The sequence below is a fragment of the Coenobita brevimanus genome, chromosome 18, assembly GCF_032717465.1.
Source record: "Coenobita brevimanus isolate Jiangsu-jjx chromosome 18, ASM3271746v2, whole genome shotgun sequence".
NCBI lineage: Eukaryota > Metazoa > Arthropoda > Malacostraca > Decapoda > Coenobitidae > Coenobita > Coenobita brevimanus.
In genome coordinates, this window is record NC_136971.1 from 13901436 (window position 1) to 13914038 (window position 12603).

The following is a 12603-nucleotide window of genomic DNA, read 5'->3' on the forward strand; positions in this document are numbered from 1 at the left end:
TGTGTGAAGAATCAAGCATATTTGGGCATTGAGTGTACGTGAGGGGAAGCATACAGGAGAGATGAAGTGGGCTTAGAGAGTGGCGATTGTGTGAGAGAACTGGGTGAAGCACTGCCTAGATCTGAATGTGAAAGGCATAACTCCTCCTGACAGACAGAGGAAGCATGAGATTGTCTTCCATGGAGACTTCAAGGTTAGGTGATTTGGCTGCAGTTCAGCAGGAGACAGTCCAGCTAGGAAAGCAGTCTTAAGGTAAACAATGTTGATCATGCAAGCATTGAAGACTACCTTTCAGTATGTGTACTGTATGTGTATGGCAACAATGATGTTTGATGCTGTGGTGTGAGTCAGCATACAGGACTGTCTTAAAACCTGTGTTTGGCAACAGTGACATTTGATGTTGTGGTGCCAGTCAGGGTGCAATACTGTCTTAAACCCCAGAGTAATGCACAGGCCCTTTGATATAGCATGCATCATTATCAGGAAGTATTTACTAAGTATTTAGGTTCAGTGTAGAGATTTCCATGAAAATATAATGATTGGAGTATTGAGCTGACATACCATTGTTGATGCTTTCTTTTGTCAAAAAGAAGTGTTTATTGTGGTGCTGTAGTGAAATGTCAGTGTTGTAGAGGTGGCCTCTGTGTGTGTGTGTGTGTGTGTGTGTGTGTGTGTGTGTGTGTGTGTTTCATAACTGTAATAGACTCCTAACATTGTTGATAAGATTGACCAGCTGTAGCCAACCAACCCTTGATCCCTCAGTGAAGGCTGAAGAGATACCTAATGTGTTGTATCAAGATGAAAAGTTTACTGTTTTGCAGTTTAGTGCTTTGATAGTGGTGGAGATGTAGCATCTGTTGCTTAGTTACCTAACATCATTTGGCTTGCAGTTTAGGTGATTTTAGGCAAGTTTTATTTTTCTGTAAAGTGTTTATCGTGTGTATATATGTGCAGGAAATATGGAAACAAAAGTTATCATCATGTATACTTTGCTCCCTCCTGGGTATTCGTACACAGGCAATGGCCCTGTCAGAACTGCCTCCAGGCTGCTGTATCCATACATTCTCTCTCTCTCTCTCTCTCTCTCTCTCTCTCTACTATATATATATATATATATATATATATATATATATATATATATATATATATATATATATATATGTATGTATATGTATATGTATATACACACACACCCATCCATCAGTCCATCATCCAATCCTATGTTGCGCCATGATGAGCATAGGAGCATAGGGCTAGGCAAGTTGGTCTTGAAATTTAAGATGAGTGACCAGCCTTACTCATTCCTGAGTGGCATTACATGAGCAATAAACTCCAGCCACCCTTTGGATATAAACCTACACCAGCTCAATTTGATTAGAGCACCTTAATTGCCCACTAAACCACCAGGTGCCATAATTTGGTTATATGGTTACCACCCAGCATAGTACAGTAAATGGTTTCTTGGTGTACAGGAAACCATTTGGCTTGTCACTCAGTGAAAAGTCACGTACACACAGAAGGAAGAGGAAAGATTGAAGGAAAGAAAGACAGAAGAGGGAGTGTAAAGTCACCTGTAGGCAGCAGGAAGAGGAAAGAATGAAGGAAAAAAGATAGAAGAGGAAGGAAGGAAGAGAGGAAAGGGCAGACACCCAAAGCAACACTACATTGAGTGAGTGGATGGTGAACACCTCCACTTGCATGTAAATATATATAATGTATGTATAAAATGCAATGTGTAGTACACCTATAAAGTGGGTTTTCTGATTCAGGAATAAAGTACTGTACTTTATCAGGTAATGGAGAGGGGGCAAAGTGCGATATTGTGAGGAAAAACAAGTATTTTGGGTTGGGATTTGGGACTGGAATTACCTGTTTACATGCATCATCAGTGTGGTGTGCTCTTTAAGTAAAAACACTGAAAAAAAAAAAAAAAAGTCTGATCTATTAAGGTTTTCTTGTAGATCTGCCTGTTGTTCTGTTGTGTGCAGTGTCACCATTTTCTTGTAACTCTAAGTCAATTTTCGTGTCTCTGAGAGAATGTTTTAGTGCATACAATTCTGTACATACTCCTTCATATGTTTAAAAGTGAAATTTTGTGTAAATGTGACTTAATTCCTTCAGTTGTGCATATGAGGATGTCCGTATCTTGTTTATCTCCCTGGGTATATGTGGAAACTGATCATGTGTTTGTCCATAGGAACCTGAGAGTTGTCAGTATTTGTGTGTGTGTGTGTGTGTGTGTGTGTGTGTGTGTGTGTGTGTGTGTGTGTGTGTGTGTGTGGTAATTATGTGTGTGTATGTAGAAACTTGGAGGTTGTCAGTATTCTTATATGTATGTATGACTGTATGTGCATATATATATATATATATATATATATATATGAACCTGGAGGCTGTCAGTTTTCTTTGTGTGTGTGTGTGTGTGTGTGTGTGTGTGTGTGTGTGTGTGTGTGTGTGTGTGTGTGTGTGTGTGTGTGTGTGTGTGTGTGTGTGTGTGTGTGTGGCTGACAGTGTCCACCCCACCCTCTTACAGCTGTGTACCCTGCGCCCGTGTATGGCCAGTACGCTCAGCCGCCCTCGCCCCAGCTGGCCCCGATACCCCACAACAAGGTTGAAGGTAAGCCCAACCCTGACCCTCCCAGCCCCACCCTCCCCTTCCAGTCACACTCCATCTGTAGTCAGGTTGTGTTTCTGCCCAAAGTTGGTGATAACATTAAAACTCCTCAGTCATTGTTATTTTTGTCAAATTTATGAGTATAATAGGTTCATGGTCCTGTATATTTTACCAGTATTCTGCCCTTTAGTGTCTCTTTGAGATCATTCACACATTTTTATGTAAAATGCTTCTTTCACTCTACTGATAGGTTGTTTAGATAAGGAACATTCCTGAGTGTGGCTCCGGGGGAGGGAGGTGTATAAATTCATTTCTGTGTCCTTTGCCTGATTGTGAAGTGTTAGCATGCCTCAGGCATGATCATATGCATGCTCTTGTTTTCTGTGCCCCTGCCTATCAAAGCATTGCATTTCTGTATTTTGTATTGTGTTTTCTTTCCCAGTGGTTTTTATTTTATCTGTTACCTGGCTAGACAGGTGGGTGTCATTCCAGTCAGCCATACCAACACACCTGACAATTTGGGTTACTTTATGTAGTCAGTGCACATACAGTTTCTTCACTTCTTACACTCCAGAAAAAAATTTTCATATTTTATTTACAATAGTCATTTACTCTGGAGTTAGATATAGCACTAAAATATACCACTACATTATTACATTTAATGCAAATTCCTTACATTGTATGATACCTTATACTGTATAGTTTGTCTTGATGTTGTGTTTTGTATCTGCTTGAATTGATGGAGCATGTGTGGGCTTGTCTGGCAGGTAGATCCCAGTTACCTTAGCATTATTTTTTATTTTTTTTTTAATCCTGAGATATGGAGTAATGATATTTGGCTGATTATATTTGTATTCAGTGTCAAGTGTGATAGTTTGAACATTTTGAAATCTCATGTGTAAGTGGACTATTGTACAAGATATAGCTTTGTTTGGTATTATCCTGCTAGTACTTCATCATATAATATAGACAAACTGTATCATAAGAGTACATTGACTGAGTAAGTAAAGAAAGATCTTAGCTAATATAATTTCTTACTTTTGACCAAACTCAAAAGTTCTTCATTGTTTTAATAATAAAAAAGCTAGTAATACTTCAGAATCCTATTGAACATATAGGAGACTAGTTTGACAATAACATTACTGTATATGCAAATTTGACGTTTCCAGTAAGCCACTGTTTGATATTTCACTTCCAGTACATTACTGTTATAGTTTTCATTGTGACTGCTATTATTCATTTTAAGTATAGGCAACTACTTAAGTGATAATGAAGAGCAGATTCATTTTGTAAGTACAGTATAGGTAATTGCTTAATTGAGAATGAATATCAGCTAGGTCATATTAAGCCAAATTTCCTCTTATTTTTTGTTTCCAGCAGGTACCACTTCTATTGAAATGTGTTAAAAAAACTGAAAAAAAAAAAAAATATATATATATATATATATATATACTCTGTATTGTGTTGTTACTATATACTTCTTTACTGCACACTTCATCATCCTTACAGATTAAGTACTTGTTGTGTTCAAATTTGATAAGTAATGAATAATTACCCATGGTTTATATGACATCTAACATCCTACAGTCTCCTTTAACTGGCCATTAACTAAATCAAATGTTCATTTTTATATAATTCAAAAACCAAAGATGCATGATACACCTGAGGGCTGAATTATCCCATACCATCCACACATCTACAGTGGGTGGATTGAATAATCAAAATTAAACTTATAGATAAAATTATAAGTTACATTAAGTATGCAAATGATAAACTAGTATGTAGCCAGCATTAATGTATTATTTAGGTATCATTTTCAGTCATCCCTCCTATAACATGGTTAATATAGACTGACAACACGCCGTGCTATACATTTCTTCATATTATGTTCCATGTGCTTCCATTATAAAAGGCCAACCTAGACTGGACATTTTCCACAGTTGCCCTTTTCACCCCAGATCCCACTCAGACCCTCCAAAAAACACCCTACTGACATTTACTCTGGTACTCGTACAGAGGAAGCTATTCAAAATACATTAGAAAGGTTCCTAGACGTTAATAAAAAAGTGTAGGTCACTAACCTGATTGGCTCTGCTGGCCAGTGCTGATAACAATGCTCTGTACCACGGGAGTAGCTACCTCAGACACGGGCATGTGGTGGGAGGATGCCCCCAGCGGCCAATGGGTGTACAGATGGATGTGACGTTGTGTAACCAATCACGGTTACACCACTCACCTGACGTCCTCACACACGACATTTGACTTTCAGCAGGCTGTCTGAGCTCTGACTCCCAACAACTTGCCACAGTATATCTGTTTGTGACTGCGGTATATATTTTTTGGTCACACCATAGGTGACCATGTAAGTACAAATCCATGTTATACTATACCACGTTATATGAGGGTTGACTGTACTGTATTTATCATTTCACCATAGAACTCTACTTCAAGCATCATCTCTATGTTTGGCAGTGTCATATATCAAGGAAACTGAGCTGATGCAAGCAGAAAACCTGGAATGTGAGTGCAACTTTTAAGATATTGAAACCCCCTTCCCACCTGGTATTCAAATAGGGGTGTGGCCACCTTGCCAGGCATTGCTTATATTACAAATAACCTTGTAGCTTCTACAACATTTGAAGTTGATGTTATAACTAGCAATTATATGATTTCTGTTTCATATCATGAACTGTATGATCAGAAATCCTTTAAGCAGATCACCCAGCTCCATTGTAATCAGTGAAAAAACATTTTAATGATGCTAAAAGATTTGAACTTTGTCTGTCACACTTGAGTACTTTAACCTTTTTGAGACAATTCTCAGCTGCATTCCGGGAGTCCACAGTTGGGCCATTGTGCTGTGTACTGGAGTAGTGCAGTAGTCCTATTGCCCTTATACAATTTTTAGGTGCCTGATGGTCTGGTGCATTAGGGCACTAACAGGTGTAGCCTATAAGGGTCTACATTTGAGAAGTGGTTGAAGTATTTTACTCACATAATGTCACTAAGGAGTGGGCAGCCATTCATTCTTGCATAAGGTGTGTGGAGTGAGTAGCATAGCCCTAAGCTCCTGCACTTCCTCTGCATCATTACTGGATTACATGAAGGTTGGATGCATATTGTTTAGTTGCAGCAGTGTGGATTGTAAGTTCATAATTATATGCTAATTACTGGAATAAGTATAATGCATAGGTGAAAATATATGAATATCATAATATAGCGTGGAGTAGGTAAGATATGAGCACCTTGAGTAATGTAGCTAACTGCTTCTGGGAAGTTACCAGGTCATCCAAAATGATATTACACAAGTACTAAATATAAAAATCATAATAAAGACCCTCTTGTTACTGGCTGCTTGGCCAAAATAACTTTTTTTTTTCTCACATGTCCACTAAAATTACCCTAAGCACCTTTCCAACATGTAAATGGTATCCAGCAAGTGTGTTTGATAATCAACAGTGTACTGTACAATATTTCAGCTGCTGTCTTGTGATGTCACAATTCATATTTGTGTCATACAGTATCTTATCACATCCTCAAAGTTGTGATAGCAGAACACAACCTGGAAGAGGCTGCCACAAAATTCTATGGTGTGACCTGTATGAAAACTTTGTATCCTGTAGAGGAATTAAGAAATGGGGATTAGCCAAATGGAGATAGAAAAGTGGGATGAGAGAAAAGTAAACTCTCAATTATATTTCGTTGCAATGTCAGGCCCAATGCAATATCTGGTGTTCCTGGGTCAACTCTGTTAAAGCAATATCCGGTGAAATTATGCAACATCCGGTGCTGAAATGGGATGTAACCCGTGGTTTTATGCAATATCCGGCATTGAGGCATATCAACCAGCTCATAAGTGGTATCCAGCCGGTGCACTGTTACCGTATTACTGAGCTTTATCATTATTTTATTGTATATCATGCTTAGTTTTCATCTTTTAATCATGGGAAAGTTTTTAGGATAGAGGGCCGAGACAGGTACAGTGGTAACAATATCTGGTTCAGTGCTGAATGTTGAGGCGATGAGGGGTAGTATGCAATATCTGGCATTTCACATTATTCAGCATAGGACAAGGCTGAATTACAACATGATTGAGAGTTTACTGTAAATAAGGGATTGTACTGTAGGTAGAATAATTACTAGAACAAAACATTTAGAAAAAATCAAGTAGAAAGGGGATACAGCAAAAATGAACAAAAGAAGATGAAAATTCTCAAAGTAAAATAGAAAGAAGGAATACTGTAAGCCCAACAAAACGAAGATATCCCTCTCTTGCACCTCAAGAACCATGCAGTATTGATAGTTAATTGTGGAAGGAAGAGGAGTTGAGATACTGCAATTAATACCCATGAAAAATGACGTAGCTGCTTTTTTTTTTTTTTTTAATATTTCAAATCTTGTACTGCATTAAGCACCTCCAACTAACTATTAGTATGCATCCTTGATTAAATGTACAGTATGAGCGAAATGTACATCATTTGAAGAGGTATCATGGTTAGCAATGTGGGATCATTGAGCATAGGAGGGTTGTGTTGGTAGTGATGAGACATCCTTCACTTGTCTTCTAACTGGCTTTGGAGATTTTATAATCACCTCTTCCTTAACATTTTGTGTCACACATTACACTTCAGTATTCTTTTGTATGTAATTGATGAATATTGCTAAAGTATTTAAATTACATTGGTAATGTACAAGAGAATACAGATATACCTCGATATTCGATACCCCTAGATGCGATACCCCGGCTTAACGATGAGGGTAGAAATACCACCTTACCCTGCCTAACGATGGCCAAACCTTGGTTTAACGTTGGGTTTTTATTTTTTTTACCGATTTTGATTACATATTAGACTAAAATTGTTTGCTTAGGTTGATTTGTAAATTGTTTTTAGACTTAGATTAATGTGTTTTAGCCATAGGTGGGGTGAACATTGGCATTTTGGGGTACAGTTTACTAAGCTTGATTTTTTCCAGACATATTTGGCAATTTTCAGATTTTATTTGTTGGTTTTAATGAGTTATTTACAGGTGCTAGAGTTAGATTAGCTTCCTGTACAGCTGTTAGCCCATTTAGATTGGCTTTAAGCTTGTTTTTGGGCTCATTTGGGTGGGTTTTGGACTTGGTTGGGGGAAAACCCAAGGCTGAGAAACTCATCTCATTCCTTTACATGTTAAAACTACCCCGATATACGATACCCCGCCTAACGATGGGTTTTTACCTAACTAATTGCATTGTTAAACTGGGGTATTACTGTATTAAGATGTACTGTAGTAGTCAGAATAGATTGCCAAGGAAAGGATGCTACTGTATAAGGTCTCTAATACCACCCAAAGTATCATCGTGTTAGTTTGTTGAGCTCTGCATACTCATTTATGAAGAACTATACCTTAGTAGATGTCAGTGTAGGACACATGCTTTTTATACAATTGTAATACTAAATCAGAATAAAGGAAATGTTGCAATGATTATTCTGGGGTAAAATTTTGCTATAATGAAGGGGAAAGTTCTTAGAATCGTGAGGAAATTCATATTCACAAGGACAAATAATGGCTAGGAATGCTTATTCACCAATTATGAAGAAGATGAGGGAAAAGAATCAACTGGATCACTCTTGTCTGAGAAACAGATGATCAGACATGTCAGTAAGCAGTCGTCTGGGTAATACTGTGATGTCTTTTCCCCCACATGAGTAACTCAGATTGCAGATACATGACAAATCGCACTGAAGTGTATGAAATACAGTTGTAACAAATACTATATGCGGTAATGGATGCATCATTTTCGCATTGAAGAGGCTTGCGTTGGAGGAGATTTGACTTCAGTATGATATTAGTTACACTCAGTGGAGGAACATCTTGCTCATCTCAAGCTGAAAGTAACTAAATACAGCCTAACACTGTAGTTGTTCCTCACTGTGTGTCTGATGGAAGAGTCACATTTCTGTATACCTTGCTGTAGAGGAAAAATAAATGCACTACACTTTTAACTTGTGACTCAAAGCCCACTGTATACCGTAATGCAGTTGAAGTGAACTTATTAAATTTAGGATGGAGGGAAAAGACACACAGTAATGATTGCATGTAGCAAATGTACATATAGCACCAGAATAAGGGAAAAAATAGATTGGTAGAAGAAAGAAAAATACCTGTGTAAGGGGACATTGCCTGCATGCCATTTTGTTTGGGTAAAACCAAGACAGAAGCTGTTTATGAGTATCACCATCAACTGAATTCTTTGATAAAAGGAACACACACACACACACACACACACACACACACACACACACACACACACACACACACACACACACACACACACACACACACACACACACACACACACACACACACACACACACACACACACACACACACACACACACACACACACACACACACACACACACACACACACACACACACACACACACACACACACACACACACACACACACACTTAAAAACAGCACTGGAAGTTTCTTTTTTAAGCCATAACATAGGGAATGCTTTTTCCAGTTCATGCTTAGGAAGTAAATATAGTACAGTATTGTATAGATTTAGATTTTTTTTTATATTAACTTCTTCCAGTTTTTTCTAACAAATTAGAATATGGTCTTTAAAAAAAAGTAAAAGTTAACCACGTACAGTAATTGTGACATCTTTTTATACAAGGTCTGTTCCGAAAGTTTCTGGCCTTAGACTATAAAACAATAAATAGCTAACTGTTGAGCTAGGACACTAACCCCTCCTCAAAGTAGGCCCCTTCTGACTTGACACATATAGCCCAGTGTTCCTTCCACTGCGGGAAACATTTTTCAGAGTAATTTTTCGGTATCTCCTGCAGCTGCTTCGTTGCATTTGTCATGATCTCTTCCCTTGGATGACCACTGATCAAGACATGTTGAAGTGTGCAAAATGCAGTCCAGGCTGTCTGAAGACTGTTAACACTGGAGATGAGATTTCATTGTATGGCTACAACCCAGAAGAAACAAAAGCACAGTCATCCCAGTGGAATCATGCGAGATTGCCTCGGCCAAAGAAAGCATGACGTGTCCACAGCAAGATAAAAGCACTTTCATGTTGACAATTTTTTCCAACTACCGTGGTGTTGTGCATCATGAATATGCACTAGAAGGTGAGACTGTCAACAGACATTACTACCTCAATGTTATCCGTCATCTTTGTGACACAGTTTGGCGGAAGGGACCAGACCATTGGAAAGCAGCAAGTCCAAAGCTGCACCATGACAATGTCCCCTGCCCATTCTCCTCAACTGATTCAGGAATTTTTTACCAAGCAAAACATCCCACAGGTCCGGCAGGCTCCCTACTCGCTAGACATGGTCCATGCAACTTTTTGTTATTCCCCAAACTCAGAACTCTGTTGTAGGGTTCCCTGTTTGAGACGAGAAGGGACCATGACAAATGCGATGAAGCACCTTTAGGAGATACCGAAAACTGACTTTGAAAAATGTTTCAGGCAGTTAAAAAAACGCTGGACTATGTGTGTCATGTCATAAGGGGACTGCTTTGAAGGGGATTAGTATCCTAACCCAACACGTTAGCTGTTTATTTTTTTAGAGCCTAAGGTCAGGTTCTTTCAGAACAAACCTCATAATTCACAAATTCCAGCCAGTATGCTGGAATGTTTAAAGTTGAAACTCTCCCCTTCTTAGTTCAGAGTAGAATCAGTCTTTTAGTTAAGCTTTTAGCTAAATTTAAGTATGAACTTTTGACAGAAAACCAGTGAAAAATATGTAAATGATGATGACCTCCATATATGAATCACTCTCTAGCCAGTATATTGGAACGTTTACAGTATATATCATTCCCTTCTTAGTTCAGAGTAGAAATAGTCTCTAAGTTTTGAGTTAAATTTAATTATGTAAAATAGTCCTTAAGTATGTGTGGAATTATTTCAGTAATGCAGTAAAGTTAATTGTATTTTGCATAATCAGTGCTTGGAACTGCAGCAACATGGTTTCAGTATCTATTTTACATCATTGCCAACACTCTTCCGTTGCAGCAGTTTGAGTGTCTGTTAAGTTTTATTATGTAAACTGTGTATCATTGCTACACAGAGTCTTATTTTTATGTCTTCAGTATTTGATGGATGGATGGATGGACATTGGTTGATAATAGTCAGTTGCTCGTTTTTATGTACCTGTAATTAGATTTGATCATTCCATGACTTTATATATATACAGTGCACCCTCACACAATGTGAGTTTATGGGCGGCAGAAACCCTCGCATTCTACGATTTTGCATTGTGTGAACCAAAGAACTTATGGGAAATATGGTTTATGGTGGACAGCCTACCCAGGTCTTGGTCTTCGGGTCCCCTTCCAGCCTACTCTACTCCGCTAATACTTTGTCTAATAGTACTTCTAGTTGGACCAACAAATAAAACAACAAATAGAACACCATATACCATTATCTAAGTGACTTCTGGGCTTGTTAAGAAGGGAGGGAGGAGGGTATCTGAGACTCGGGGCATCTACTCTTGCCCCATGGGGTGGGGCACCCTGTTGTCACTCTCACTGCCACTGCTGAGGTCTCCTGGAGGTGCCATAAAGCCTTCAAAATTGACAGCAGAGACCAGGATGAACAGGTGGGTGATGCTAAAACAGACCACAGGATGCGAGGTACAGTATGTGTTCTCGCGGCAGTATGGAAGAGAAATGTCTGTTTACCCGGGAAAGTCAGTAGATGGCATGCAGATAGCTTGCCAGCTGCCCATCATTCTGAATCTGGCTCATTTGCCAGCCACCTACCTTCGTGTGACTGACTCACATTGTCCAGCCCGACACTCGTAGTAATGCAGGAAGTCCATTTTTGCCCTGGAATCATACATCCGATTCGCATGTTGGAAAGTTTGATTCACAGATTTTGCATTCGATAAAAATAAGCATTTTCTTGGTGGACCTCACATTGTAGGTGATTTGCACTGTGTGAGTTCACATTGTTTGGGGGTGCACTGTGTATATATATATATATATATATATATATATATATATATACTGTATATATGTACAGTATATATATATATATATATATATATATATACTGTATGTATAATATAGGTCATACGGGAATATAACACACCGAGTTGTTCTGTCATCTGGGGGAGGCAGTGACTGAAGCGGTAGAGAGGTGGCCTGCAGTCCTAATGGACCCAGGTTTGAATCCCAGCTGGGGCAGGGAACAGTTTAAGGATTTGAATTTCCTAAAAAGGAGACTTTTCTGATCTACTGGATGACCCGCCGACATGTCATAAAAGTACCCCCGCTAATACCAGCACACCAGTGCTGTATGAGACAGCCCTAGCATATATTCAATATGGATGGTGGGTGTTAACGCTGAAGTGATGACATGTAGAGATGTAGGAGGACTACTGGGCACCAAGGAGGACTACTGGGACTTGGGAATAGGCCCTGAAGCCATTGCCCAGAGTCGGACACATAAAAGAAGAAAAAGAAAAAAAAAGGTTTTCAGTAGTATGTACATATGTTATCAGTATATAGTATGTATTGTATATGTATTGTTGTTTTTATAATTTTCAAATTAGTGGTAGGTGGGGGTTCTCACTATCCACTCACTCAGTGCAGTGCTGCTCTTGGGTGACTGCCCTTTCCTCTCTCCCTTCTTTCCTTTTTTTTTAAATTTCTTTCCTCCTTCTGTCTGTCTTTCCTTCATTTTTTCCTCTTCCCTCTGTCTACGGGTGACTACACATAGTGACATGCCAAATGGTTTCCTGTACACCAGGAAACCATTTGCTACACTGGGTGGTAACCATACAGTAAACCCTCTATAATTCGGATTAACTGGGGGGAACCCTATGTTGAATTATCCAAAAATCCGAATTATTGGAGCTTGTTTGCCCCTATCCCCAAATCACACCCACACTCACTAAAACATGGCTTTTTCACAAAAACATTGAACAGTACAGTATATTATTACTTTATTCTCAAAGAGTGCACTATACAATA

At 38.7% G+C, this 12603-nt stretch overlaps 1 protein-coding gene across 6 annotated transcripts in view; it reads left to right on the forward strand.

Moving 5' to 3' along the window:
• Positions 1–12603, forward strand: part of LOC145391500 (CUGBP Elav-like family member 4) — an 884867-nt gene that overhangs the window by 850754 nt on the left and 21510 nt on the right. For 5 of the 6 annotated variants that reach the window (XM_080266122.1, XM_080266124.1, XM_080266123.1 and 2 more), the window contains one exon: positions 2534–2617. The exons of the other annotated variant lie outside the window; for it this stretch is intronic. In XM_080266122.1, the coding sequence (XP_080122248.1) occupies positions 2534–2617 (84 nt within the window). The remainder of the gene's footprint in view (positions 1–2533; positions 2618–12603) is intronic. 6 annotated transcript variants of the gene reach the window in all.